General features: G+C 34.6%; 1 protein-coding gene across 2 annotated transcripts; it reads right to left on the bottom strand.

The window, feature by feature from the left end:
• Window positions 1–2,404: 2,404 nt before the first annotated feature.
• Window positions 2,405–7,903, bottom strand: LOC125213995 (protein STICHEL-like 4). 2 transcript variants are annotated; one of them, XM_048114825.1, is made up of 7 exons: window positions 5,125–7,903; window positions 4,820–5,039; window positions 4,262–4,735; window positions 3,484–3,882; window positions 3,339–3,414; window positions 3,162–3,225; window positions 2,405–2,772 (listed from the first exon to the last, which is right to left on the bottom strand). In XM_048114825.1, exons 1-7 carry the CDS (start codon window positions 7,099–7,101, stop codon window positions 2,668–2,670), a joined length of 3,315 nt encoding a protein of 1,104 aa, XP_047970782.1. In that variant the 5' UTR covers window positions 7,102–7,903; the 3' UTR covers window positions 2,405–2,667. The 2 variants fall into 2 exon arrangements, with proteins under 2 accessions (XP_047970782.1, XP_047970781.1); XM_048114824.1 differs by having other exon boundaries at window positions 3,339–3,882.
• Window positions 7,904–26,751: the final 18,848 nt, after the last annotated feature.

The following is a 26,751-nucleotide window of genomic DNA, read 5'->3' on the forward strand; positions in this document are numbered from 1 at the left end:
TATAAAATTAAACAAAATTGCTCATATATCATACACAACCTTTGCTTCCAGATGGAACTTGCTGACTCCCATAGGTACGAGAGGATCCTGACATCTACATGAATATGTAAAAAAATAAATTAGATGGCACTCAAAGATGGCACTCAGAACGTGATCGACAATGAGCGAAGGAGAATTACTTGAGTGAATCGATGTCGATGAAGGGTTCTTTTTTTCGCGGGAGTTCTAGGTCTGATGGCGGGAGGAGGTGCGTCTCGTTATTTATAGAGTGAATCTGAGCGGGAAGTTGGCGCATCGATTGAGCTTCCATGGGCACATTTGGTATTTTCCATGTAAATAGTAGGGGCATATTTGTCAGTAAATATGAAACCAGCTAGAGAAACGCTGTATAAAACAAGGGAGTGGAAAAAGACCAATTTAGTCCAAGTTACAAAACTTAAGTTTAATTACTTCACTAAACACTATTGTCCATGAAATAATCAAGGCCCAAGTCGTAGCCACCTTATTCCCATCAAGGCTAAAAAACGGGCCCATAATTTCTGGTCCATAGTCATCATTCGTCAGCCATGATAAAGAAAGAAATATATACTTACTCTATTGATAAATGTCTCATTTTAAATTGACTCAAATTTTAAGAAATTATTTGACTTAGTGAAAGAAAGTGATAGAAAAAGTTAGTAGAATGTGGATTATACTTTTATATATTAGTTTTATAACAAAATGTGAGTGGATGCTCCACTCATCAATAATAATAACATAAATGAACATTTGTTGGCAGAAAAATAAAAAAGTAAAAATGAGATATTTAATGGCCGAGAGAGTACTAAAAATGTCATTGCACTTTCACTTTAGTTAAGTCATCCCTTTACGATAGTAAGTGAAGTACAACACGAAAAATGTCATCTTTCTAAACCATATATAAAAATTACTCCTTAGAAAAATGAAATTTGAATTTGATTTAATTTCATTTTCATGAGCCAAACAGAGCTTTAAGCTTTTTATTAGCAATAAACTACTGATGATATGTTATGGTGGCATTCAATGATCAAATGTAGAATGAGCAAGGCGAAGACGATTAAGAATTGGTAGTCTCTTATGCATGATACCCCTTTCGTCCCCTAAAACTAAAATTTTGGGGGCAGGCATGAATTTTATCCAAAATTGATAAGACATGAGAGAATAAAATGAAAAATGATTAAAATATTATTAGAAGAAAATGAGATTCACCACCTTATAACATAAATATTTTTAATAAAAAATAGAAGATAACTAATTTTTTGAGATATATCAAAATGAAAGAAAAAAACTAATGATCGAGTACGAGGGAAATACTTTAAAGATTATAGTCAGTTGTCAAGTCATTAAGAGGAGTCATGACAAATTTCACATGGTTTTAAGCTTGATTCAAATTTATTATAAAATATTCAATAAAAAATATTTTTTTTCTTATATAATTTAAAATTAAATATTTTCCTAAAATATTGCATAATGATTAGTAAATAATATATTTTTAAATTCATTAATATATATAAATTGATTCTCAATATAAAATATCTAAAAAGTTCATTTGTTTATGTGTAATTTATATACATTATCACTATCTTTATTATCCCTCCATCCACAAACAATAGATCACTTTTGTCATTTTGGGACGTCCACAAAAAATAGATCACTTTCTTAAAATGGAAAGTTTATCTCTCATACTTTTCCCACTTTTTCTTCCCTCTCTCCTACTTTACTCACTTTTTCTCCCTATCTGTCTTACTTTACCTACTTTTTCTCCTTCTCCTCTCTCTTACTTTACCAATTCTACATTAAAACTCGTGTCATACAGAAAGTGATCTATTTTTTATGGACGGATGTAGTATAATGCTTGTAGTATAATACATTATGGTGATAATCGGTTATTTAGATAAAATATTATAGATTATGACATTAGTTAAAATGAAGTATATCTTATGACAAATTAGTCAAATCGATGAGCTAATTAAAATGGATAATCATGAGATACAGTGTAATCTTAACACTGTCTAGACGAGACTATATATATTGTCACATACTGAGTTTTTGAGAAAAAATACAACCAAACAAGAGATAAGATTATATATATGCTTTAAGTCACTTGAAAATCCAACTCAAATTATTCAAATTTCTTAAACATTTCAATGTGGTAATTGAGCACTGTCTTTGATTAAATTTTGATTCTAATGAATCAATTTCAGTTAGGTTAGGTATTTAAAAATATATTTATGGGTTGATGAAACGAGATGCATCACCATTACTTTACATTTTCATATCACATTCTTTTATCATGTAACCAAAAATGTAATGGGTTGAAATGTCATTGCATAGATTTGGAGTTGAAACAATTATGTTTAGCTTTAATTACAGAAAAAAATATCGATGGTCTAAAATACTAAAATGAGTGCAATTATATAAAGGGAAAAGACATGACGAGCTTGTGTTTTAAAAAAGAGAAGAAAAAAAAAACTAACAATACAAATATTCATTGACAAAAGCTCTAATCTTTCACTACTCTACTCTAAATTTATTCTCAAGAATTATGATTTGTCTAATGAAATACCTAAACAGCGGGTACAAAGTAAACCTAACACAACGTGATGCCCGAAATCGAACCCTCTAAGACGACGAAAATTGCTACGAGCATTACCTTTGCCTCGGCCTCGGGGACCTACCGGACATACACCTTCCGCACGAAATGAATTTCAGCAACGTCTGCGGCTTCCTTGCTCTAATCCTCAAACGCGAAAGCTGCAAACGGGGAAATAGAACGTATATCTCAGAACAGTGGACATAATCGATTCACATAGATTTCATAGGCCGAAAAAATGATGCAACTGTCCATAGTTCAACAAAATGTTCCACGAGAGTGTCGTTCAGCTAGAATGAAACAAGTTGCAAATAGAACTCTACGACAAATATTGTGTAGAAACCACAAGCTACAACAAGGCTTGAATCCGTATTTTGACCCAGACGGCCCTACACAACTTTTTGCGAAGATCTTAAATTAAAACGAGTTACGTAATCTAATACTAGCTCATTGGTATCGACAATCTATACGGCCAACTTCTTCTATAACCACATCAAGCACATATTGTAGCAAACATAACAATTTTCTTAATAATGATTGTGAATTTGACCTTTTGGCGATTCATTTTTGGAGCGTTCCAACATAGCAATCTCCTCGATCTTGCCTCTAGTCTCCTGCAGAACGAAAAAATATGTAAGTATGGTAAAACGAATGAGAAAAATCGAAAAAGGTCGAGGTATACAAAGCGTATTGTAGTTAACTCGATCCATACGATATATACACTCACAAATTTTCTTGTTCCAGTTTTTCTGCGATTGAAACAGCTTTGCGCTTCGACCATCCACTGTGTTGAGAACATCCCTCTGCATGCTGAATCACATGAGCAAGGGATACCTTGCTTTTAACAAGGGTAAGACACTGATTTTTCTCACCTAACACGGTCGATATCTTCTGTGAAGATGTCGCTCCCGCGTTTTCTAAGTTCCGCCCATCAGACTCTAGGTTGGCGTCCCTACGCCTACCACCTTTATACTCTCCAGGGGAGGGTTCAATTTCGACGATCTCTCTCCTATTGGCTTCAGAAGATGGCATGCCATCCGTAGGCATCCAACCACCGGTGTTTGTGGTCGGATTCACATCCAAACGAGGCATATTCTGAGCTGCGGGTAGCAAAATTGGTGCCCGGCTGGTGCTTTTTCTCGACTCGCATCTGATCTCAATCGTCACCGGGCATCTGAGAACCGACTCAAAAGCTTGCAAGACGTGAAATCTGAATTTCTCTGCCTTGGACTTTGTCAGCTGCGAGTTGAACAGTAATTGCACGGTCGGAGCTGCAGCATAGACATATTCTTATTATTAGGACAGAGGTGACAAGATAACTTTGGCAACTCTAATCCAAGCCTAAAAAACACTATCGAACGAGAAGCAAGTGGCACGATTTTGACCTAGACGTAGCATATGATAACACAAAGACTCGTGTTTTCGACTCACATGCCTCAATAAGTTACTTCTCAATCTCCGACATAACTCATAAAAGCAAATTACTTTTGAGAGAAAATAAGCGAACAACATAAATAACTCTGCTCATATTACTTTTTCGTGTGATCTGTTGTAATGTATATGTAACTAACATGTAAAGGTTGTGTGAATATTAAAAGCTACGAAACGAATGAAGAAAAATAGACACGACACAAAGCAAATTAAGGAGACCTGCGCCATAACTGACAGAGACGAGCTTCCCTTCCTGATACATGAACTCTCGTATGCTATTCGCTGGGATCTTCTCCAGCACGTCCAGCCATATCGCCTCCAGTTTCTCGTTATAAACTGCTTGTGCCTGTTGAGAGTTCATCTCGCCTTTATCGTGTTTGTTTCCAGCCATAACACTACCCTTCACCTCATCATTGTAATGAACATTTGCAGAACTTCCAGCTTGAAAATCAGGCATTTCTGCATTGCTTTTTCTTGCCCCGTTTCTTAGAGAAGCTCCGTTTAAGACCAAGGGACTGTGATTCATGCTCGTCTCGGCTGAAGAAACAGGCAGCATATACTGTTGGTCAGGAGCCAGTTGTAGGAGTGCAGCAGTTAACCATGTTATCCTGTCGTTCGACACCCTCAGCTGCTTTTCTGCTTCGGACAATGTTTTTAGCGCTTGACGCAGTTTTTCCATATCTTCTTTCGACACTGTAAAGAGAACAGCACGAAAAATCAGTTCACGATACGAAATCCTGTTGCTGATACAATAAACACGAATTAGAGAGAAATTACATTCACGCCTCCGAAAAAACCTCCTTTTAGGCCTTTCTTTAGTGAAGTCGTAGCTTCCAGCAAGAATATCGGTTATGACTGTTGCAAGCTGTGACATTAACGCCAATGGCTCGACACCCGATTCCATGATATCCCTCAGATTCTTCACTGTGTTGACAGTGTCAGCGGATAATGCTAAATCAAGAAGATCCACCAGCTTCTCATCCGAAACGAGCCCAACCTGCAAAAACAACAACAAAACGAAGTGTTCATTCGTTATACTTAAAGGTCATGTCAAATGGCAACGAAGAAAGAAACAAACATACCAGTTCTTGAACAAGGGCAACGGATATTCTCTTCCCGATTAAGCTCAATTGCTCCAAAGTCATCTCAGCATCCCTCAGAGATCCATCAGACCTTGTTGCAATGAGCTTGAGGGCGTCCTTATCAATATCAAGATCCTCTTTCGTGGCTATCCATTGCAACGTATATATAATATCTGCATCCTTTAACTTTGGGAAAAAGAATTTCTGGCACCTGGATATGATTATATGAGGTAAGGCATCAAGACTTGAGCAAACAAGCACAAAAACGACACGCCTAGGGGCTCGATCAATGACCTTCAATATCGTGCTCCAACACTCAGAAGACACAGTATCACACTCATCAAATATGAAAACTCGGTACTGAGCCTGAAGTTGGGAAGACGAAGAAGTCACATTCCCAAGCAGGCCAATGATACTCTCGAGGTCCATGTTACTGACAGGGCCTATTTCCTTGACGTTTCGGCTCTTCCCGTTACTTTGTGCTATGCAGGGGTTGCAAAATCCACAAGGCTTTGTATGTTCCGATGACTGGCAGTTCAATGCTCGAGCAAATACACGAGCACATGAAGTTTTACCCGTCCCATGAGGCCCGTAGAACAGGTAGAGCAACCCGACTTTCCTTCTCAAGATAGCATTTGAGAGAGCCTGCACGACCAAGTTCTGTCCAACCAAATCCCTAAACGTCCTCGGCATGTACTTTTGCGTGAGATTTTGATGTCTCTCCTTGTTTTGATTCCGGTACCTATGCTGCTCACGTGACCTACCTTCTGATGCAAGGTCTGAATCGGTTTCTTGCTTCAGCAGATTGCCAGCATAAATGCCTAACTCCCCTGAGTAATCATGAAAAAAACCAGCTCGATCCATGCTTCCACGAGAACCAGAAGGATCGAGCAATAGAGGCAATGCCTCTGCATCCGATCGAGTGGACGAACTCGATGACATCACATGCATGTTCGGGATATCCATCCCTCGAGAATTGGAACCAGCTTTCTTCGACCTTGATTCGGATAAACCACAAGAGAGGCTCCGGCCAGCCATGTCGAGAAACGACTTCCCTCTGTGATGAATCCTCGACCAGTTCCACGGAATACCACATCCATTTCTCGGATCACCGTTAACATTCTGACTGTAGAGCTGCTGGACTTCTTCCTCTCCGTGATATTTCTGTGAAGCTCGGCCCTCGCCAAACGAATTAGATGCCACTGACATCTCATTCTGCGCCTCACCACCACCACCACCATCTCGAACAGATATAGAAGGCCGACTTCTCCTCCCACCACGAAATCTGCGCCTTTTCCCCCTATTCAAACTACTCCTATGTCGAATACCAATACCTGCTTCCTCAGGATATTTCTCCGAATGGAAGACGCGTCTTGCATCTCCGCGATTATGAGATGAAACTGCATCATTGCTCACAGCCGGGACGTTCCTCAATTGGTCCGACAGCGTCATAAGCTTCTTATCTTGTCGATGACCTCCTCTCGTCTCCGCGCTCTTCTCCCTCAACTGAGACGAGCCCAACGAAACACGATCACCAACCAAACCCTCCCCCTCTCCTTCACATTCATCATTTCCCACAACCCTCTCACTCTCCTCTCCTCTCCTAACCCTCCTCTCTTTCCCACCACGGCTGCTCACAGCAGCCGTTGCAGGTGAGCTCCCCGAAACCCTCCCACGCTCCATCCCAATGCTACGCCTCCCACTAACCACATCCTCCCCTTCCCCTCGCCTCAAGAGCAAATCAATGGCAGACGGGGACTGCCACGAGGGTGGGCTCGCAGACGGGTCCCTCAACGACCTCGACCTCTGTAGGACAACGAGGTCCCTCATGAGCGCCCTATCCGCCAAAATCGGGCTGTTCTTATGCATATGGTTCTTCAAATGAATGCAATTTGTCAAATGAATGTGATTGCGTAGATGATCACTAACATTACCATTCACATCTTTAAGAATCCGATCACGAACTGCCTTAGTCATGATTCCACCCTCACCAATCTTGATTTACAACAACACAAAATCTTCAAAGTGTATCGCATCACAGATTATAGCAGAATCTATTTTTAGGCAGAATTTATTTCCCCCCTAAATTACAGCAATCAACACTACCATCTAATAAACACTTGTTTTTTTTTCACAATTACATAAATTCAACAATAAAGAGGTTTCAAAAATTGCCAAAGCCCACATCAGTTACACCTCAAGAAACAAACTTTCCCCAAAACCCATATCAATTCCATCTCAAAATCCAATCTTTCCCACTCAGAATTCAAGAATCCACCACCACCAAAAAGGGAATTGCACTTGTGGAATCAAAACAACAAAGCTTCAATTTTTACCAGCTTTAAACCCTTAAAAATGTGTTCTTGGAGGAAGAAATTAAAGAGGAGTTTGACAAAGTTGGAGTTGGCGGCATGTAAATCTTTAATGAGAGAGGAAAAGGGGGAGTTGAGAAGGCCACATTCACCTGAATCTTGGAGTTAGAGGCAACCGCTTTTTCTAAGCAAGTGACCCGTTACCATCATTATTTGTTTCTCTCTCTCTCTCCGCCTCAGATCTCTATCGCTAAATCCTCGGTTATGAAGTTCACGAGGGCTCTCTAGAAAACGATGGAACACAGCCCAAATATGTGTAGTTATTTAATTGACAAAAATGTTGGGATGGAATAAAACAGAGTAAGAGAAATGTTGTCTGTATTGGGGAGTAACAGTGATGGGCGTCTGCAGAGTGAGATTTGGAGTGTTGAGAGAGAGAGAGGGGAGGAGGAGGTGGATGTGGATGTGGAGGTGGGGTAGGGGATGGGGTTAACGGCTGCTGAGTGCTGACAGCTGATATGGGAACTAAGCAAAATAATCTAGAAAAATAGATTACTCTGTTTTTTTTACTGTCGTCGAATGACTTGCACTTTGCTCTAACTGCGCACTTTGCAAGGGATATTAAATGATTCCATGATTTTTTCCTATTTGTCGTGGTAGGATTTTGCACATGATTAAAATTTCAGTAAGTTACCTAATTAAAACTAAAAAAATTATTCATAAATAGCATGATTAGTACCGCATACTTGATAGTCCTTTTATACCTTTCATGAATCTACAACATGATTGGAGTACATCTGAAGTCCGTTGAGCGTATTTTCGCACTGCCACTTTCCTTTGAACAAACAATGCTCTACTTGGCTTAGCCAAGGCACATTTGATTTGACGAGCACCGGTGAATTCTGATTGATGTAATTGGTGAGAGTAGCCGATAATGTAGTTTTTGCGATTGGGTGTGAATGTGATAGTCGGAGTTTGTCGGCATATATTGTTGAAAATATTTTATTGGCTCAAAACGTTCATGTCATTTGTATGAGGCAAGTCACACGGCCTACCTTGTCGTATCTGCGCTTTAGCCCGAATCCCCTCCAGTGCACAACACGCGTGTTGTACTAGCAAACTGAATCAATTGAGCACTAGTTGTGGGTGCCCTAATATGATAGATTAGTTTTTTGGTTAAGTTTTTTCCTATGGACATTAATTGACTGATTTCTCACATTAAATGTTGAGTCTAGATATTGGAAAAAGCTTAATAAATCTATATACATTATGTTGCTTCAAAAAGATTATTCATAGAAAATTATGAAAATGGTGTTGATTAATGATTATGCATATAAAACAAAATTAGGAATTAATATTGCTTTGCCTGAATTATTCAAAGTTCTAAAAACATAGCACAATTTTATTTTCTATTGGTATTATTTATATTCAACAAAAATATTTCATTTCATTTTAAAGATAGGAAATAGTTGCATTAGCTACGTAAAAGTTGAGTTAAATTTAAACTTGCATAAGGACATGTACAATGCATAATTGAGGTGTCCGATCGCTCAGAAGGGTACGATCATGTTGCAGAGGGAGGGGTCTAGTACGAGACAGACTAGGGTACAGCCGTTCAGGAGAGGGGTGGAAAACCCGACTCGAAGAGGGTTCTGAATGGAGAGGAGTGTGCAAGTGGGAGTTCGGGTTGGACCACAACTCATATTTATTTTTTCTTTTTTATTTTAAAAAATTATAGTACTATTTAAAAGTATGTGTTGTACAATTGTTAAGTTGAAAATTAAATTCTTTAATGAACTTAGATATTTAAATTAAGTAATTTTTTTTATGTATATTTAATGTAATTTTAGAAATTGAATCCATTTAGGTATTTTTAATGATACATATTTTGTCTTATTAATGTCATTTTAGCTATTCATTTTAAGTTTATGTATAGTCCAAATTATAAAATAAATAAAAAATGAAATAAAATAAAATCATGTTGTGGTATGACTCATATGAGTGAGTAATAACATGGGTTGTAGACTTGTAGGAGTGTGATTTGTCGGCTGGCATAGAAATTAATTATCATGATTTCATACTTCATACATATATTCTGCACGGATTTCACAATACACAAACAAATTATTCGAAACCGAAAAAATTGACCCGGTCTAAATTTGAAATTGAAATACAAACCATAATAATGGATTGAATTTTCGCAAGTTAAGCTAAATCATGAGTATTTATATTCCTGTATAGTGATCGTGATTATGTATTAAATCATTAAATGTGTATTTACTGCGGAAGGTAGATAACTTGCGATACTAGCAATCGCAATAGTGCAAAATTCAAACAACACACTAGTAAAAATACAAAAACTAGTTATTCTAAAATATTAAATGAATAACATAACAAATTTGAAGTTAAAAAACATCAGACTATAATATGGAGTATAAGTTATCATGCAAAATTCTGAGGATTGATTTGTTCTTTCTATATCTATTTTCTATTGATTTAGGAATGATTAGTCCTAATCTAGTTATATTTGTTATAAAAGTACGATCAAATCAATTAATTTTGATTTGATTTGATTTAATTGATTTACTAAAAGAATAAAACTATAGAGTAAATATTTTTGTACAGTAAATGTCTGAGGGTGTGAGCCCAAAATATTTCAAAATCCGAAAGGAATTATATTTTACTATTCTAGAAACTATATTTATCTCTTGATTAAACATTATTTGCAAGTTTTTAATGCTTTTTTGAAACTTCTTCTGTTTAAAATACCGTTGGAACCCCAGGCAGGCAGGGCCCACGACTTCTGAAAGGTAGAGAGAATGAACATTTGTGCCTCAGCAATAATGAATATATAATCATTATGACATATCAATAAATATATACACATATTAAAATTAGTATTTTCAGTTGTAATTTTGAGCATATGCTAAGAATTTTAAAAAATAAATAGATTAATGTATTACTTTATTCGTGTATCTAGCTAAGGTACAAGCATTCATTCAATTATTAATGGCTCTTGAAATAGAGACATGGAGTTTGTTAGGTTTTAAAACTTATTTAAATACTGGTAGTAGTATATATTCAAAGTAAGTATTTGACTCAAATTTGAATAAGAATTTCTCATTAAGGAAAACGGGTCCCTTAATATTAGTGTTATGCGTGGTGACTTTCACAAAAATGATAAAATTTCGAAACAACAAAAAGAAATAAATGGAAAATCATTTTTGAAGATGTGCAGCTACACAATTATTGAAATACTATAACTGGTCCCTTTCTTTTGTTTCTAAACTTTGAAATAGAATGTTAGAAAATTAAATGTAGAAAACACTTGTATTTCTTCCCACTCTAGGAAAGAAAAACTGAAACACAAAAATATAGGTGGCTAATAGATAAATTACCAAAAGCTGAAAAAGAAATATTAATTGTCACATCCTTGGCCTTTTTTTTTTGCAGTAATTTGATGCTAATAATGGATTACATTGATAAGAATAATATTTATTGTAAATAGACTGTTCCTTGTGTGAATTATTTGGTTATTTTTGATTCAATGTAAGTGCACTCTCATGTCAATTGTCAAATCAAATGGTATGTCAATTGTTAAATCAAGTTCACTTATGGCAATGGAATCGGCAGGTGACAAATTGGTCAACAAAGTGCATGTCTAATGTTTTTTCAACCCTTCAAAATTAAACTCAATTTTGAATTCATATACTCGTTCATCCCACACGAAGATGGGTCAATTTCTTTTTCAATTTGTTCTAATTAGGGATGTCAATCTAGCCCGAAACCCACGGGTCAGCCCGAGTTATCCGGTAAAATCATAGGGTTAGGGCCGGAAAATCGCAACCCATATTCAGAAGCGGGCTACACGGGCTAACCCGTTCGGGTCGGCGGGTTGTGCGGGCTGACCCGGGTGGGTTGTGGATTAGCCCACAGGTTGAGCATTTAGTATAAAAATATAATTAAAATTTTGGATTATATACTTGTATGAAGTATATTTGGTAATATCATATTAAATACTACATTGATATTAAGAATATATGGTAATTATATCTTCTCTATCAAATTGAAAGTTAGGGTTATATGAAATGCATGATTTCCATTTAATTGTAGTCAGATTCATGTGTGCTATTAATTAAACGATATGTTTATCTATTTTGTTTCAATTTTCAATTGCTATTATTTTCTTTCTTTTGATCACTTTGATAATACTTTACTATTTGCAACAATATGCTTTTTTTAATAATTTAGAATATTGGATTTGATAGAAAGTAACATATAAGATTACTATCGACCCGAATAGCCCGTGGGTTAGCTCGAAACCCGAAGATTTTGGGTTAGGGCCAAAAATTTATAACCCGAAAAATTCACAGCCCGAATAACCCGCACCCAAATAGCTCGACAACCCGAGTGGATTGGCCCGAACCCAAGCGGGTTAGCCCAATTGACATCCCTAGTTCTAATCAAAAAGATTTATTATGAATTTTTTTTTTATCTATGCTCTATTCGTTCTCTCTTACTTTATTCTCTACATTTAACACAACAATAAAGTTGTATAAATTTTCATGTCAATTTTTACTACTAATAGCGCACAATTTTTCTTTTTTTAGATACTCCTATTTTATGTTTTACCTTTGCTTTACACAATTATTTAACAAAAATAGAGCTATTTTCTACTTTATAAACATTAATACTTTACCTTACCAAATGATGCATATTTATATATAGGTAAAAAACAAATTGATCATATCAGTAAAATATACAATTAAATTAAAAGTAATAAATAAAATCATACGTGACCTCAGGTACACGACAACACGAGGGCACTTCAAATTTCAAAACACGGAGTATCACTCAAATTAAACGATGTTTCACAAAACAAAACGAAATTGCATTTCAAAATTTAGGTTCGGTTGATATTTAAATTCAGAATATAGATTTTGAAGGTTCAGTTTATTATTAAATTCAGAATAAAACTGCATGTATTCTTCATACAATTAATTCATCTGTACTGAAATTCACTGGAAAACATAAAATTCATTAGTTTGTATTGTTGTTTTCGTTGGGCGTGCCCTAATGCTTTTTTGGTGTAGTAATTTTTTTTGAATTGTAGATTATATTGAATTTTGGATTGTGGGTAGTTAGTTTACTACTGTTTTTTTCTTATTTTGGTAGGACTTAATATTTGTTACTTTTTGTTGAAATGGATTCGCTCATTGGAGGATCTTCAATAAAATGGGTAAACAAAGTAAAGATCAACCTAAGGGGTATAGTCGAGTGGCATGGAACTCGTCCATTGATAAAAACAATTCCATGCATTGGTTATGGGGGTAAATTCAATGGTTTCCTGGGTCTAACACATGTTTTAAGCCAGGATGTGTAGAGAAATCGTCAGGCTGAGGAAAAAGAAGAAAACATTCGCCAAGCGGAGGAAAAAAAGTGAAAGAGAAGCAAAAGAGCATAAATTTACCAAACGAAGGAAGCTTCAAGGGAGGGGTAAAATGGAGAATTCAAAGAAGAATCTAAAAGCCAACCTCGTCTATAAATACCGGAAGCACACGCCAGTCAAGAGGACTCTTTCCATGCTCCAGCTCTTAGCTCTTAGTTCACTCTTCATAATTTCTCTACACACACACTGCACAATGGGGTAAATTCCGAGAGGTTCTCGTCTTGACCGTTAGCTTGATCTTGTGTACCACCGTCCTTACGTAGGGCGAAGAAACAATTGCTTTTAATTTCTGTTTTTGTTGCTTTTGTGCCGAGACTTCGTTGTTCGAAGCTCGGCGATTGTGTTGAATTGTTGTTGAATCGTTGGATATTTAGCTATGGAAGTTTATTTTCTGTTTTCATTTCCAATTTACGTTGATTGTTGTTATTTGCTTTCTGTGGATGCTTTTCGCACTTGATATGTTGGGTTGAAGTGGAATTGTGGTTTGATTGTAGTTGATCGGAGTAAATCGGTTGAATCGGAGTAGTTGGAGATGGATTTTGTCGTTGGTGGTTTCGGATGGCTTGGATTCGGAGTGGATTAAGCATCTGACGCTTGGATCTGTGGAATTTCTGCATGGATGTGATGTTTAACTTATGTTGCTTCATTTACCTCATCTAGTAATTGTAGATTTGTTTTATTTTCCGGTTAATCGTAGTTTTAACGTCCGATCTAGCATGCTCTGTTTTGATATGATTTATTGCCCTGTTTTCTACATGTTTATGTTTAGATTGTTGAAGGAGATGAAGATCGTTGTTAGTTAGAGTCAGATTTTCGTTATCGCAGCTTTTCATCCTTACTATTTCTGTTTTAGGAAAATGGTCCCCACTGCATGTATTTCCTCTGTCTAGCCGATTTTAGGAAGTCTGCTCGCTAGGTCTAGTAAATTCCCATTGTTCTGTTTACTCTTTGTTCACCATGAATGCATGCATCGTATTTTCCGTTTCCTAAGTCTAGCTATTAGATAATTTTACAATTCCTGAGTCTAGTAGTTAAAATTCTTAACCCAAGTTTGCGTGGCAGCAACCAACCTCATTCCCAAGTCCTCTTAACTCTTACTTTCGCATCATTCCTCTCTGTGGGATCGACCCTTTACTTCTCTATACTAAGTAATAGTGTAGTGGATTGAGGTTTTTATTGATAGCTGACTGAGAGTGAGTCCGACGGCCATAATCTTCTCCGGTTTGAGATCTCCTAGACCCGGTGATCTAGTGAATTCTCTTGACCTGAAGGTTTTGAAATATCCTGGAATGTACTGTGCTCTCAGCTTGCACATCATCCATCCTTAACCAAATGGTTAGGGGATTGATCCTTGCCTTTGGATATGGAGCAGCTTTAAATCCTTGGGCCAGCTGTCACACCCATTGAGTTTCCTATAAATCAGCGCGGGGAATAGTCACTAGATCCGCCAATGGATACCCTTGGTAACTACCAAAAAAAAAAAGAGGTAAAGATAAATGATTATTATATTTATATTTTTTTTATAAAATATTATTAACAAATATGAAGGATATTTAAAAAGATATTATATCTTCTTCAATTTCGAAGAGGTTAACAGGAATGATAAAATGTTGTCCTTTTCAATTTACCTTCTTGCCTTTCACTAGTTTTAAGAAGAAATATTTACTTTTTTGATAAATTAAATAAAAAATTTAAATTCTCAATTTACCTTTCTCATCTCTTAGGGTAGGTAAAGCATGCACTTATTTCATAAAAATGTTTTATTTATAAAAAAAACGAGTTATTTAAGATTTAAAATTTAAAGATATTTTTCTGAGTGATTAAACGAGTTTTAAAGTATAATATAAATCTAATGTTTGACCAAAATTTATGCTATAAAAATATAATTTACTATTCCCTCCATCCCACTTTAGCAGTTCCGATTTACTATTTTGGGGTGTCCCACTTTAGGAATCCCGATTGAAATATTCCATAAATGGTATTAGGTCCCACATTCCACTAACACTTTTCCACTCATATTTTTATTATAAAACTAATATAAAAAAGTAGGACTCACATTCCACTATCTTTTTTTACCAACTTTTCTTTACATTTCTTAAAACTCGTGCTGAACTTAACTGGAACTCCTATAGTTGGACGGAGGGAGTATTTTAAAAGTAAAAAGTGCCATATCAATCCTAATATTAGTACTTATAAAAAAAATAAAATGGATATATAGAGAGAGAGTTGTGATCAATGTCTAACCAATTTTAAAGACCGATCTAGAGACTAAATGTGGGCATTAGATTTAGTCTTTTTTATGAAATGCATTGCTGTGTAAATTATTTCGGTCTTCATTACAAAACCATTTCACTTCATTGTATTAGGTTTATTACTTCATTCGAGTACGTAACACCTTGAAACTACATATGTTTTTACTTACTTCCAGTAGGTTATGAAATGATTCAACACATGATTCATTCGAATTTATTGACCTAGGTTTTACTTTATTCACTTTTAAAAATGTTATTTATTCTAGTAGGTTTATTACTCCATTCAGAAATATTATTATTTTATTGGAAAATGTTTTTTACTTTATTCCAGTAGGACTTGAAATACCATTAGTACATCATTCTATGTGCTTATTACACCATTCAAATGCTATCATTCCATTTTTTTCAGCGCCGTGGCAACAGTCATAGACATTGTAGAAAGAAAGAACGGTACGCGACGGCAAAACCGCCTTTATCTACTGGAATGAAGTAATAATCCTATTGGAATGAATTAAAAACCTACTGGAATGAAGTAATATATTCTGGAATGAAGTTAAATCTTCGTAATATGTTAGTATGACTTATTTGCCATGGGAAGAATTAAAATAGGCTCGCGATGAAGGCGAAAATAATTTATAAATTTGCGCATCTCATCCATAAAAAACTAGATCTAAAAAACCTAATTTAGTATGGTTCTGTGGTTTGGCAAGAAGAAGTGGATTTGCATATAACGAGACTCTTTATATATATATATATATATGTATATATATATATATATATAGGATTGTGTTAAAATGACAACACCTCTTAAAGTAACACCATACCATCATTCCTAGCCAATCATTTGTACATGTGGACGAATAATAAGCTACCATGTGGCAATCATAAAAATTGCTCAAGGATAAATTTTCACGGACTGCAATATCCAATACACTAGACTGCAATTTTTCCCGACTGCAATATCCAATACGCTATACTGCAATCTATAGATTGCAGTCCAGCGTTTATACTATTGCAGTCTAGCATATATAATATTGCAGTCTAGCATGGTGTCATAGTGTCATTTTAAGAGTGTTGTCATTTTAACGCACCCATATATATATATATTTAATGCATGAAATAATATGATAATTTTTGTTTTATTCTTTAGTAGTATTATATTATTTATCTTTAGAATTTGATTTGATTTATTTTCCTTAGTACTAGTATATGAGTATCTCTTAAATGTCACACTCCCTTAAAATAGAAATTTGCCCCTTGATGCTTTGGCGACGATCATACAAGTTTGATATGAGATGTTCAGCAATATTTTGATTCATTTATACTTCTCGGAAGTTGTCATTTACTCTTGGTGGGTATCTTAATTGATCACCTGACATCGAAATTGTTCGAAAACTATCATTAATAATATAGATTGATTATGGGAAAACTTTCGGATAGCCGTTCAACAAAAAAATTGATCTTTGCTCAATCATCCTGGTTAAGATACTACACACCTATCCAATATCACAGAGGAATTACATGTATATTATCAGCAATTTTATGCATTAATCCATAATATATTATTTAATTTAATTTTTATTATTTAGTTTCATATAATTATTATTCAAATCATAATTTTTGATTGACTTCTAGTCAATTTCATAATTTTTAAAACTGGAATATAAAATTACAATTTTAAATATTTCTCAAGTATCCCATATATAATTGGTCAAAATTGAAATTAATATCAAAATCAAATACGATATGAAAACAAAACCCCATTGTTTATCAATATCTTTTAACAATACTCAAAATATAAAAGCATCGTTTTGTCAAAAATAATGTCATTTTATCATCACGTCCTATTTCATTTGGCCATAATAATTTCAATTTTGATCAATTGTGTGACAATTGAGGAAAGATAAAAAATTGTAATTAATATTTTAATTTTAAAAATTATATCAGAAGTCAATCAAAAGTTATGAATTAAATGGTATGCTGATTTAATTTAATTTCTTTAGTATGATATCTTCTGTATCATTGTACTATAAATATGTATTAATAGAATAATCACAACAATAAAATTCTGTAACTTACGTTGATGTGGAGATAACGCCTCTCCCAAAACTGTGATTTAATAACAATAATAATAATTTCTAAACATTAAAATATAGGATTCTATCCAAGAATGAAACCTATTGATTAGAATTAAGAACTCCAAGAAAGTCTTTAAATAGTATAGATCTTGACAAACAAATATGACAGCTAAAGATCTAGAGATCTTACCAAACTTCAACTATAGTGCTGAACTTTGTCTAATAATTTCATAATGGTTGCTGAATTATTTGAATTATACTATGTGATGTGGGAAATCTTTTAAATTCAAAACCAAATGTCATTGGATTCTTGCTATGAATTTGTCGCTTTGTGCCTTTGAAGATCATGTGTTGCAAATTTCAAGAACTCTGCAAATTATGTATAAATATAATTTATTCTCTTCAAGCTGGACGTTAATCATCATGTACGTTTCTAAATTCTGAACACCGTGGGTTGCTTCTTAATTTAAGCTACAATCAAAAAGTTCAATGTACTTGTAATAATATTTTAATACTGAGCATTGTTGGTATACATGCGTGCCAACATAAATACCACTCTCATTTTCTAGTAGTACTAGTAATTTATTTTGAAATGGAATCCGCATTTTATTTCCCTCCTAGATAAGATCATCAAATTTACAAGATTCATAAAAACACAATATCAATTATCTTGAAGGATAAAGTACAGTAAACTTGTTTGTTTTAAAATCGGTTAGTAGAATAAAGAAATATAGTAGTATATGAACTTTGGTTTTATTTTGGTTATCGACATGTTTTATATTACCTCAATCAAAAATACTACTAAGAGTTTTTTCATATTAAATAGTAGTACACTAACCCTAAACCACAACCCATAAACAGTAGTAGTATGAATTTTAACACAATATTAATAAAGTAAGAAGGATGAAAAAAAAATAGTTAAAGTACCATTAGTTAATGTATAATGAGATCCACCCATTAAAAAAAAATTTCCTTCGTCCCAAGGAAGATGATCCCTTCCTTGGGCGGTACGAGAATTTATGCAACTTTATTTTGTATATGAAGTGGATAGAGTAAAGTACGTAAAAGGGAGAGAATAAAGTAGAGAGAAGTGTGTTTCCTTTTTTGGTAATGGCTCGTCCTGATTGGGGCAAATTAAAAAAGAAAGTGAGTCATCTTTAATGAGACGGAGGGAGTAATAGGTAAGAATTAATTTTAGTGAATGACCCGGAATGGGAAAACAGAACTATGAGTACTACTCCTAGTAGATAATGTCAATAACACAATATCTAAGCAAAATAGATATCCCAATTTTATACAAAGCTTGAATAAATTATGTAACATGATATTTTTCCATGTCAGAAAAGCTGATATATATTGTATGGATATTTAGGTCGTAATAACGTTAAAAAATGAGTTAATATCCGATAATAAAATTAGGAGACCTTCTGGTCAACCAGGAATTGCAAGGTGTTTTTTTCTCTTGAGAAAGAAGCCCATAACAAAAAAATTACTAACATGAATCTTGATCTAGACAAGATCATGAAATGATTGAAATCCAATAATGTGGACTATATATACAACTGCACTATCATAATTCATAAAGTGACAATTAAACTCTTCGTTACAACGTTACAAGTTTGTCACCCCATAATTTTTTTGTGCCAATAAAAGATTCGTTGTGTTGACTACTATCACTATTGCAAACAGACAACACAATGTACAACCATCGATGCTAGAGAGTACAACTACGCGTAGCTTCTACAAACTAGGCTTCGTAGCCATGTGATTTAATTTCTCTTGGGCAAATAATGTTCCCCCCTTTTTTTCGTTTTGTTTAATGCATTTAAAAGTGGGAATAAAAATTTAATTCATCTCAAATAATTTACTTGATGCTAGCTATAAATATTTGAAAGTGGGAATAAAAATTTAATTCAACTCAGTATTAGCATATTGATCCTTGGACAAAATTATTTTCTTGATTGTCGTTTTGGTGTACACATAATATTATTCTTTTGACATAATTAATCAAATATGGAAGTGAATTATGGAGGTAGGTATTGATACTACACAACATTAAAAATTCCATCCACCACACCCAAATTTTCAATTGGTGACCATACTTTAATTTGGTGTTGCCTCATGTTAATTTCAAGAAATAAATTTTCTTAAATTAGAACCTATGCTAAATATTGAGTATATGTACTTTAAGGCCCACAACGGCATATCTACTTTAATTAAATTTTATTGGAATGCAATAAATTTTAATTGAAGATTTTGATTTCAATTTTCTATAGAATTTATTAAATATGTCCAAACTTTAATGTAAAATAGAACACTTAGAAAAAACAAGCATAGTCATTACAGAAGAACTTAAATTAAACATACAAAAATGAAGTAAAATAACTAATTAAATAACACCTATGCTCTATTTATGAAAAGTACAAGTGTAGATGGATTAATTAAATTCCTATAATCAATGATTAACTCTACCAAGTTCAGGTACTAAATGAATTCATCATTCAAAAAGATTCTGACTTTTGAATGAGATTAACAGTAAAAGTAAGTATGTTAGAGTCAATAAGATCATGAAAAGCAGAGCTTAACAAACTTATAATGTGGAATTTATCAAACACAAGTTACAACGAAAGCAATTAATTAGGCACGCTAAACACCTACTAAACCATAATTAACCTAAATAATAATCCAATTGTGCAAGTTGTCGTCACATTCGAATTTGGAAGGCTAAAGGCTAAAAGGTGAACTATTGCAATTTAAAATATTTGTTTGAAAGTTCATGAATGCTTGATACGTGTCCATACAATGAGATTCTTAAATTTTTAATTTTAAATGTGAAAATGAATTGGATTATGCAATTTGCAGAATGATTAATTTTACCAATACGAGCTACAGTTCACATAATTTATGAATTTAAATAATAATTATAATATTTTTAACTATTTTTAAATTTTCTAGTTTTATACTACTACTATAATATTTTGATGGAACAAGCCATGCATTTTAAGGATTTCTTTTTAAGAATGCACCAACTATATGCTAAAATTTGTAAGTGTCTTTTATGTTGAGAAGATTGTATTTCTTAAGTTCGTTGTTGCAAACATATTAGTCTAAGATTGGAAAAAGTTGTTGAGAAGTTTTGTGCATCATGGATTATAGAAAAGCTAAGTCAAAGTTTCACAATTTTGATCTATACACGGGTTTTGGATTCCCGGTTGTGGCTCCAAGCATAGCCAGAGCTGCTGTTCCACACAACACATATTATAAATTAAAAATAAATAATATTTTATATAATATTTTAATATTTTAGTTTATTATTAAATATATGGTGTTTGGAATAGTCATCCCAGCTATGCTTGGAGCCACAACAGGGGATCCAAAACCTTTATACACCCCTTTGTCAACTTCCAAGACACCCGTGGATTATTTGTCTAAGGAGTTTGTACTATAGTTACCCACATCACAAAAGGAAATTGATAGTCTTTTTATGGTGGTAGAGAGGTTCTCAAATATGTCACATTTTATACCTTGCAAAATGATCAATGATGCTAATCATATATCCAATCTTTTTTATAGGGTGGTTGCATTGTATACCACGTAATATTGTGATTGACAGTGATGTCAAATTCCTTACCTGCTTTTGAAAATCCTTGGGGAAGATACCAAACTTTTTTTTTAATTGGTACCCGACTTTTGTTTTCAACCAATGCTCACCCCAAACAGATGCACTTTTGTTCTCAACCAAAGCTCCTTCTAAACAGATGCACAAACCGAGGTTGTTAACCACACCCTAGGAGCCATCCTTAGAGCTTTGGTAACCAAGAATAGAAAGTCATGAGATATGTGCATTCTTATAGTTGAGTTGCACATAGTTTAACCATTCACTCTACCACATGCTACTCATAGTTTGAGATTGTTTATGGCTTTAACCCACAAGCCCTGATAGACCTTTTTACGTTGGACTTGCATATCTATTTTGTTGTGACGTAGATGGTGCTCAAAAGACCCAATTTATTAAAGACCTTCATGCAAAGGTTGAAGAGAACATAAGTAAGAACAATGAGCACTATGCCCAAAGAGCTAATAAGATAAAGAATGAAGTTATTTTCTGATTGGGTAATTGAGTTTAGGTGAAAATTTGGAAGATCTGATTCCCTAACTAAACCATGTCCAAGTTTGATCTAAGAGGTGATGGACCTTTCCAAGTCCTTGAATGAGTGAACACCATTGTAATTAATGTGACCGACCTCCTGGGTGAGTATAATGTTAGTAGTACATTAAACGTCTCTGACTTTTATCTTCTTTCTACTCTAGATATAAAAGAAACTTGATGAATCTGTTATGTTAGTTTTTTTTGACATTTTTTGAGTACCTTTAAGTGTATACTTTTTTTTGTAGGGAAGAGATTATTCAAATTCCAATTGTTGGTTGCTTGAGTAATCTTGTGCAACTTAGTTAGATGTATGCTTGCTAGTGTTATATATGTTGTTAGCAATTTGTAGGTGATTTGCTTTTGTGAGAGTTGACGAGTGTTGTCTTTATCGTTTTGTAGAAGGTCCAAGGTTCCAAAGAAGTTATCTTCTTCCTACCAACTTCTTCGTAATATTCCATCTATGTCTTTTTAACTTAAATTTTCTAAGTTAAATCTTTTGTCCTTAAGTTTAGCTACAACAAGAAGTCTCAGGGAAACAGTTATTTAGTCTATGTGCACAGATTCACATAAAAAATGTTGAACAACATTTACTTGGTTTAAAGACTACGAGAATGGACATATATAAAGTTACATTAAACCACTTTCATTGTGCATCAAGACAATCATCGGGAAACAGTTCAGGTATGACTAAAAAAGTTGTTCATCCTCAAAATTGCATTTAAAACACGATGCATGTAGTGAGACACTATCTACCCAGTCTCCAAAAGTCGAGCTCAACAACCCTATTCTTTGTATGGTGAGCTACGATGCCTAAGAACATTTGCTACTTGCTCTTCCACGATTACATATTTCTCATCCCTAAGACATTCCGTACGTCGAAGTAACTTACCCTATCATTCATACTAACCCATCCATATGCTTAACTGAACTTGAGATCCTATTAAATAATACTCCCTTCGTTCCAACTAAGTTAAGTCAGATTTTTTTTGAGTTGTCCCAACTAAGTTGAGTCATTTTCTTTTTTAACAAAAAAAATAAAACATTCAATCACTTTTACTTTCCTACTGGACTCTCTCTTTATCTTTCGTACTTTATTCTTCTCTTTTACTTTACAACACAATTTCTTCATCTCTGTTCTCAATAATTTTGACTCAATTTAATTGAAATGGAGGGAGTATGAATGATGCAAGATGACCTCAAGCATTAAGGTGAATATGCATCAAATTTGACATTATGAAGTCTCTATAACGCTGTCAAGCATATCATCAAAGAAATTGACAATATGCCCATGCAGTTGGCATATATGACATCCCTCGTTAAAAATTTTACAAGGGGTAAATTGATTTTCAAACAAAAATCTCATAAATACTACAAGGTTTTTGAAAAAAACTTTTTGAGCCCAAGTAGAGAGTACTCCCTCCGTTCCATAGTAATGAAGGCGTTTTTTTTCAGCACGGTGATTAAGAAAATTTGTGTTAGGTGAGTTAAGTAAAAAGAGAATAAAGTGAAAAATGAAAAAGGTAAAGAGATGAAGAGAGTAAAAAATAAGAGAGAGTAAAGTAGGTGTGGAAAAATATGTTGATTTTTACTAAAAAGGGAAATGACTCTATTACTATGGAATGTACCAAAATGGCAAAATGACTCTATTACTATGTGAAGAGTCGGCTTTGGTTGTTAGAAGCTAATGGTGGTTAGCGAAAGCGTATTCTAAAAATTAATGAAGAAAACCCTCAGACCAGGAAATCCGCTAGACACTAGGTCTAGGAACTTAGAGAACCTTGAGCTACCTGTCGTTGGGCACACAATCACTACCTTAACTCCCTCTTCAAAAACCCTCAACCCTCTTTAGTTAAGAAAACTAGTACGTGGAAATAGGGATCGAATCCACAGAGATGAATGCGCAAGTAAACATGTTCAAAGACTCAGGAACTATTTTTTTGTTGGCTGCTGCCACGCAATTTTGGGGTTGAGCTTTAATTCCTAGACTTGGTAATTGAAATATTTTGACTCTAACGGCTAGATCTAGGCAGAAACTCAAAAACATGCATATCAAACGAAACAGCGCGAGACAATTACTAGATCGAACGAACAATTTCCTGAATTAACCTAGACCTGGGAAAGCGACTAAATGTGGGGACCATTTTCTGAAAAGGTAGAGTACGATGGAAAACTTACAAAATAACTAACTAAAGGACTAACTAACAACGACATCATCTTCTCCAACATTTATCATGAATCAACAAGTTAAACAGAGCAAGAACGAAGATCAAAACAAAGTAGACGAAATTAAACCGATAGAAATGAAAAAACAGTTAAAACTAAAGCAGATCTACGGCTACTAGACGAGGTAAAACGAGAATACAGAACTTAAACAATCGAATGAAACAAACAAGCAGATCCAACCACGAGACGCTTAATTCATTCCGGATCCAAGCCATCCACAACAACCAACATCATTTCCACCTCCGATCCTCACTAGTCTACGTAGATTCAACCGATCGACAACAGATTTCTTACAACCAACTCCAAACTCAAATCAACCAACAATAATCAGCAAATCAAATCCAAAACAACACGATAAGATAAACGGAACATAAACAGACATATCCATTGCAAAATACGAAATATCCAACGATAGAAACAACACCAAAGATAATTAAAGACAGAAAATTAGAGACAATTATTTCTTCGCCTCCGTAGAGACGGTGTTGCACCCAAACCTTCGATGAAACTAGAACCCCCCTGAATTTTCCCGCTCGGTGTATGAGTGTGTAGAGAAAAAGTGGAAAAACTAAGCTAGGAGCTGAAAGGTGATATTCATGTTGATTGCGTGCTCCTTTTTATAATGGATAGAGCTTCTAGACTGTTCTTGCAATGCCTATTTTGCCCTTCGATTCAATGCTCTTTTGTCTAGCACTTCTTCCTTATTCAGCTTATTTCCCTTGTCGGCTTCCTCCACCAGGTGATCTCCTTCTTCTTCCTGGGGTTGACAATTTTCTCTACACACCTGACTCAAAAAAGTTTGTTAGACCCGAGAAATCACAGAATTTATCCCTTAACCGATGCATGAAATTAGCCTTATCACTATGGAACGGAGGGAGTATAAGAGATAAAAAAAAAATGCTTGAAATCAACCAACATAAAATGTCGATTATATTATGTCGCGGGCAATAAATAAACTGAAGCCCATTCCAACCCATCATCAACTCGACCCAATGTTGTACGACCTATTTTAATTTAACTTCCATTTCAATTGACACGTCATATTTAAATAACGTAAAATAGTTCCATTAGTGTTTACTTGAATTATTTTCTTTCTAAATAGCTTCGTTTGTAAATTAGTATTTGATTTTTCTGATTTTATAGCCAATTAAAGCCTTAGAGTTAACAAGGCTTAATATAATTAACCTTAATTTAATAAATAAAATGAATTAATTTAGTACTATATAATATTATTTTGCTATCTAAAACATGATGTGTTTTAGTTAACATCTAATGGTGTCATGTAAATAAGTAACTAAGTTATGTCATCGTCGAAATTTTGATTAATTATAAAATCATAACAAATCAATAATTTAATTGCAAAATAAGAGCAGAACCTTAACTTGGCGAAAGTATGCAACTTAGATATAAATTAAACTTTAAAATCATAACAAAACAATAATTTGGGTGCATGTTCGAATTTTAAAATGCTCATTGTAATAAATGATATATTTGATTTGAACTTCCTATTTTTAATGCTCATATTTTTAATAAATATATCTATAACTCTGGAACTTAGCCTTTATATGAAAGAGAAACATGTGATTTTCGGAGCACAAAAGTAGGGACTCATAAATATCAATTAAACGATAAAATTAATTAGTGGCGACACATAATATCGATTAAACTATTGAATTATCCACAGGCAATTAATTGACTAATTGGACCTAAAAGGTATAAATCGCTTTTATAAAGATATCATTAAAGAGAATATTATGATTATAAAACTTATGGATTAAGACGTATAGCAATTTTGGAGTCAAAAGATATTAGTCCCATCTCCAACTACCTTAAAAGATACGCATACATTGCTCTTCGAATTGACTCATTTAAATTTGAATTTTTTTGTAGCATTTCTTTTGTCTGATCTTTTCACACTGTTTTACCTAATTTATTTTATATCGACTTTTAGTAGAAATTCAAGTGGACGATGAGGTCTGTGTGACATGGAGTTACGTGCTCATTCCCTAAACCTAAATTGTTGAATGATGATGATAATTTTATAAGTGGAGATAATACTAGTATAATTTTTTGGTAAATAAATTTATTTATAAAGTTAAAATATAAATTAGCTTGTAGATTCATGTCCTAAAAAAGAAACATGCAACAATATAGATATATAGCAAATGACGCCAACTATTTGGAGATGGAAAGATGATTATTAGAGCATCTCCATCCGTGCTCTTAAATAAGAGCACGGAGGTGTGCCCAGACCCACTTTTAGAGCATCCGCAGCGCGGAGGCGTCCGTCGTGCCAGCGGCGGGAACGCTGTTCGTCCGTCGATGGGAGCCGTCCGTTCGTGCCGCTGAGCACCCTTACGTGGCGCTGTCCGATTGGCCAATGGCTTAGCCGTTGGCATATTCAATTTTTTTTTTAAATTTGAAATTAATTAAAAAAAATGTTTTTAAATAAAAAAATATTTTCCCACTTCCCAAAAAATTATATCCGTTTTCTACCCACTTTTAATTTATTTTTTAATTTTTTTCCCCAAAATTCACATTTTCATCTATAAATACCCCCACTTCAACACAAATAAAATCATATTCTCATGTATTCTATCATCTACATTCTTTCATCTTTTTTCTCATATTCTCTCATCTAAATTCCCACCACACTACACAATGTCCGGCTCCGGCGATCACCCCTCCGACAATCGCGGTTGGAACCACGATTGGTTCAACTCCGACTCATTCCCTAGTCCGGAAATGCAATTTTCGGCCCCTCCTCAAACCCAAGGTTCGCAAGTTGTGGGTGGCTACCGCCCTTACCCGGTGGACGACCAAAATGCCTCCGGGTTCGGGTGGGCACTCGAACCCGGATCGGGAGGGAGCAGCAGCTCTACTCATACTCCTACTTCTATTCCTACTCCTACTTCTATTCCTACTCCTACTCCTCCTACTCGTGGCACCCGCACCCCGTACACTCCGGGTGAGATGATGGCGATGTTCAAAGCCTACTTGGCAGTCTCCGAAGATCCGGACGTTGGCACGAACCAAACCGGGGAAACGTATTGGTGGCGCATCACTCGTCTTTACAATGAAACCCGGCCGGAGGGAACCATCTATCGCAATGATAGTTTGGTGCGCAATTGCATCTTCAGAGCCAACGAGGCAATCGGTAAGT

This window comes from Salvia hispanica, chromosome 3 (assembly GCF_023119035.1).
Source record: "Salvia hispanica cultivar TCC Black 2014 chromosome 3, UniMelb_Shisp_WGS_1.0, whole genome shotgun sequence".
NCBI classification, from domain to species: domain Eukaryota; kingdom Viridiplantae; phylum Streptophyta; class Magnoliopsida; order Lamiales; family Lamiaceae; genus Salvia; species Salvia hispanica.

What these genes read in the sequence shown, in the direction of transcription:
- LOC125213995 (XM_048114824.1), bottom strand. Translation starts at nt 7,101, where the DNA reads ATGACTAAGGCAGTTCGTGATCGGATTCTTAAAGATGTGAATGGTAAT. An exon ending in GTTTTTTCGGAGGCGTGAAT is followed by an intron (nt 4,736 to 4,819) that starts GTAATTTCTCTC and finishes TTCTCTTTACAG; the next exon opens with TGTCGAAAGAAGATATGGAA. An exon ending in CTCTGTCAGTTATGGCGCAG is followed by an intron (nt 3,883 to 4,261) that starts GTCTCCTTAATT and finishes TCTATGCTGCAG; the next exon opens with CTCCGACCGTGCAATTACTG.